Source organism: Myotis davidii, unplaced genomic scaffold (genome assembly GCF_000327345.1).
Source record: "Myotis davidii unplaced genomic scaffold, ASM32734v1 scaffold1525, whole genome shotgun sequence".
Classification (NCBI taxonomy): Eukaryota; Metazoa; Chordata; class Mammalia; order Chiroptera; family Vespertilionidae; genus Myotis; species Myotis davidii.
In genome coordinates, this window is record NW_006296279.1 from 1,806 (window position 1) to 6,463 (window position 4,658).

At 35.2% G+C, this 4,658-nt stretch overlaps 1 protein-coding gene across 1 annotated transcript in view; it reads left to right on the forward strand.

Annotated features, from left to right (window-relative positions):
• The first annotated feature begins 837 nt into the window (after window positions 1-837).
• SYT14 (synaptotagmin 14) overlaps window positions 838-4,658 on the forward strand; it is a 33,471-nt gene continuing 29,650 nt past the window's right edge. The window contains exon 1 of the mRNA XM_006771258.2: window positions 838-1,286. Within this exon, the coding sequence (XP_006771321.1) occupies window positions 840-1,286 (447 nt within the window). The 5' untranslated portion in view covers window positions 838-839. The remainder of the gene's footprint in view (window positions 1,287-4,658) is intronic.

The window sequence follows — 4,658 nt, forward strand, 5'->3', positions numbered from 1 at the left end:
TTAAACGCGATAGATAGTTGTCTTCACCTATTCAGTCTCCTGTCTTTTTTAAAAAATATATCTTATTGATTTTTTACAGAGAGGAAGGGAGAGGGAGAGACAGTTAGAAACATTGATGAGAAACATCGATCAGCTGCCTCCTGCATATCCCACACTGGGGAAGTGCGCACAACCCAGGTACATGCCCTTGACCCTTCAGTCCGCAGGCCGACGCTCTATCCACTGAGCCAAACCGGTCTTGGCAAGTTTTAAATTCTTATTGAAATTAGTGTGTGACAGAAAATAAGTATTTGGTTGCAAATATTTTGAGGCCTCTTTGTGTTTATAATTTCACATTTCCAGTGGATTTTCGAGCCTACATGTGTTTACATTCTATCATAGGTGGGAGCATTTTAGAACAAACTCTGAAAAGGGGACCAGTTTTCTTCAGTAGCATTATACTTTATGTGCTCTTTCTCTCCAGCCTAATGTTGACCTGTCAGTTGCAGTGTGTATGATATTGGAAGTAAAATTGAATAGGTACCTACAACAGGACCAGAGGTACACATTGAAGTATATATTTTCAGTCCTCATTGTAAAAACATATCTCAACTTTCTCCAAATTGTAATGGTGAATACAAATTTCTTTTTTGCTGTTTTTGAGGTTAGCTTACCACATGTACCGTGGCCCTGTAGAGTAGCTTCTGATTATACTAAACTGTTGATTGTTAGCACATTCTTTGTGGCAGCCAACCAAACAGTTCTCACACCCTCTTCCTAAGACAGACCAGGTGTTTAATTACATGCCAGATTAAGTAACAGTTAAAACTGAAAACATTTAAATTTGCTTTTCTTAGGACATGTCAGCTCAAGGATCATCTTCACAGCTTCCCAAACCCTTTGATCCTGAGCCCGAAGCCAAGTATGGCACACTGGATGTGACTTTTGACTATGACTCACAAGAACAGAAGCTCCTGGTAACCGTGACAGCTGTCACAGATATCCCAACATATAACAGGACAGGTGGCAACTCATGGCAAGTACACCTTGTTCTTCTACCTATAAAGAAACAGAGAGCAAAAACCAGCATCCAGAGAGGACCATGCCCTGTCTTCACAGAAACATTCAAATTTAACCATGTTGAATCTGAGATGATTGGAAATTATGCAGTTCGATTTAGACTGTATGGTGTACATCGCATGAAAAAAGAAAAGATGGTGGGGGAAAAGATTTTTTATTTAACAAAATTGAATCTTCAAGGGAAAATGTCATTACCTGTGATATTGGAACCTTCTTACAATCATTCTGTGAGTATCTGATCAAATAGCCCAAATACAGTTTAAGTTCAAGGTCTATGATATGCACAATTTTAATCCGATAAGCCCAATAACCATACCTTTATAAAATTTCTAAGCCCTGAATAGGTAGGTATAATTTTTTTCTCATCTATAAGTTGCCCTTGAAGATTATATATGATTTATCTTACGTATTTTATCCTCCTCAGGGTCTAGCCCAGTGTCTTAAACATTTGCTCCTTTGTTAAACATTTATTAGATGGTTGATTATGACATCACCTGAACTCCTTATAGAATACATTGTTTTCTTTCCAGGTTAAAACTATGTGATGCATTAAGTACGCTCTAGCTCCATATGTTTGATGTTATTTGCTCGTATAGAATATGTACTGCTGCGTAGGTCAGGACTGATTATAATTCCAGAACTGCTATGAAATAATTTTTAAAACTTCAAAAGCATGACCTCATTATATTTTCCACCTTTTTATACAAAGATTTTTGTAGTGTTTCTGGAAGAATACTTAAATTTAGTACCATCATCTGTTCTCCCTTTTCTCTGTTTTCCTCCAGGTTCTGATCACATACAAGTCTCTCTCTCTCTTCATATTTTTAAACTAAATTCCTACAAGCCATTGCAGATCACCAGAGAGTTGCACTGTTTATTTAAACCAGGGACATGCATTATGCCACACTGTTACTTAGATTATGAGAAAATCTGGGATGTGCTATAAATTAAATTATGATATTTGCTCATCTGTTATACTGAACTTTTTATAATATAAATACACAGATTTCAGAAGAGATTGATACATTATTTTAAAATATAACATTTTAGGGTTGTTGTTAAGCTTTGAAAAGTGTAAGCGTAAGTCCAAGATTAGAGTCTCATTGAATTTGTACCATGCAGCTTTTGATCATATCAGAACCCCATACCATTTTACCTACTGGCCACTTGGACCAAATAATGTGATTTTTAAATATTTTCATTAAGAGTGGCAGAATGTTTAATTGGCCTTCACTTTTTTCTCTCTTCTAATTCCTGATTTAATTTTTTAAAGGCATTTTCTGAATTATCAATCCTAAAATTTAAAATTATAACAAATTATCAATTTCCCTACTAAAGTGTTATCCTACAAACCCATAGGGATATGCTATGTTCTCACCTTTTGTTTTTTAAATGTTGGAAGTGTTTGTGGCAAATAACTAACTTCTTTAGTTACATAGGTTCATAAATAGGAAGAAGTTGTGCTCATGGATTACATCAGGAGCTGTAATTTGGATAAGATTTTGGACTTTGAGATGATGAGATTTAGATTCAAGAATAGGGACTTATTACTTTGAACTGATAATGTAATAGGAAGAGACTTCTAGGAACCTTGTACTGGGGGAACACATTTTACAGGTGGGTTGTATTTGAATCATGGAGGTCAGAAGGCAGACTGTGGTGGGCATAATTCTGAGATGGTCCTCATGACCTTCATTGCCTGGTATTACGCCTATGATTATGTTATGTAACACAGCAAAGGGATTTTGAAAATGTAATTAAAGTTACTAATTAGTTGACATTAAGATAATGTATTATCTCGGTGTGCCTAACTCAATTACTTGAACTCTTGAAAAGCAAAGAGTTTTCTATGATTTGTAGCAGATAAAATAGATTTAAAGCATTAGTGAGATTCAACACGAAGTTCTCCGTTGCTGAGACGAGTGGGTCATGGTAGAGGGACCGTGGAGCAGCCTCTAGCCAACCACCAGCAAGAATGTAGGGACCTCAGTTCTACAACTGCAAGGAACTGAATGAACTTGGAAGAATATTCTTCCCCCCGGAGCCTCCAGATAAGACCCCAGCTGAGCCAACACCTCGATCAAAGCCTTGTGAGACCCTTTACAGAGAACCCAGTTGAACCCACCCAGACTCCGACCTACAGAAACAGTGAGATAATAAGTGGACATTTTTAAACCTACAGTTTGAAGTAACTTATTAGATAGACATCAGTAGAAAATTAACACAGCCCACAGGGTTTCGCTCTTTACAGAAAACTTTTGCTGACCTCTGCTCTAGACAGCTAGGAATTGAAATTGAGTATCAGACGTGCAAATCACTTCTTTGGGTGAGGTGAATACTCAGATAACATTCTGTAAGTCTTTCATTTTGGTGGGATGTTCTTTACCAATTCATGAAGTCTCTAGCAAATACCTTTATATAACTATAAACATATCTAAATAAAATCTGCAGCTATTCTTTTTCTTCATGGTTGCTCCCTCAACATAGATGCAGTCACTTAGAGAAACATTATTTATTTAGAAAATAATTTCCGTGAGCAAAAATATTTTCAGTCTTATTTCATTTTCTTCTATTAAATTTATAGAAAGTAAAATAGATTTTTAAAATAAAAAGATATAGTTTTATCCCACATTTTAATGAAAATATTTCTATTCCTATTTCGGACATACTCATAGAATGATGTCTGCAAATGTTTACCTAATAACAATTTATGAATAGTAAAGTTTAAGGTGATTTTTTTTACCTCTATCTTTGTTATTTCTGTATTATTTGATAATCATTTGTCAGTTTAAAGAAAACTACTAGATTTTAATAAATGTAGTAGAATACAAAGTTAACACCCAGAAATCTATGGCTTTTTTATACACCAATAATGAATTAACAAAAATAGAAATGAAAAAAACCAATGCCATTTACCATTGCACCAAAAAAATTGATACCTAGGAACAAACTTAACTAAGGAAGTCAAAGACCTGTACTCAGAAAACTACAGGACATAGAAAAAAAGAGATCAAGGAAGATATAAACGAATGGAAGAATATATACCCTGTTCGTGAATTGGTAGACTCAACATCATTAAAATGTCCATACTACCCAAAGCAATCTATAGATTCAATGCAATCCCCATTAAAATACTAAGGGCATATTTCACAGACCTAGAACAAACTCTCCAAAAATTCATATGGAATAAAAAAGATCCCGAATAGCAAGAGCAATCCTGAGAAAGAACAAAGTTGGAGGGATCACAATACCAGATATCAAGCTATATTACAAAGCCACTGTTCTCAAAACTGCCTGGTACCGGCACAAGAACAGACATATAGACCAATGCAACAGAACAGAGAGCCCAGAAATAGACCTAAGCCATTTGTTCAATTAATATTTGACAAAGGAGGCAAAACATTCAATGGAACCAAGACAGTCTCTTCAACAAATGGTATTGGGAAAATTGGACAGATACATACAAAAAAAAAAAAAGAAACTAGAACACCAACTTACACCATGCACAAAAATAAACTCAAAATGGATAAAAGACTTAAGTGTAAGCATGAAACCATAAAAATCTTAGAAGAATCCATAGGCAGCAAAATCTCAGACAT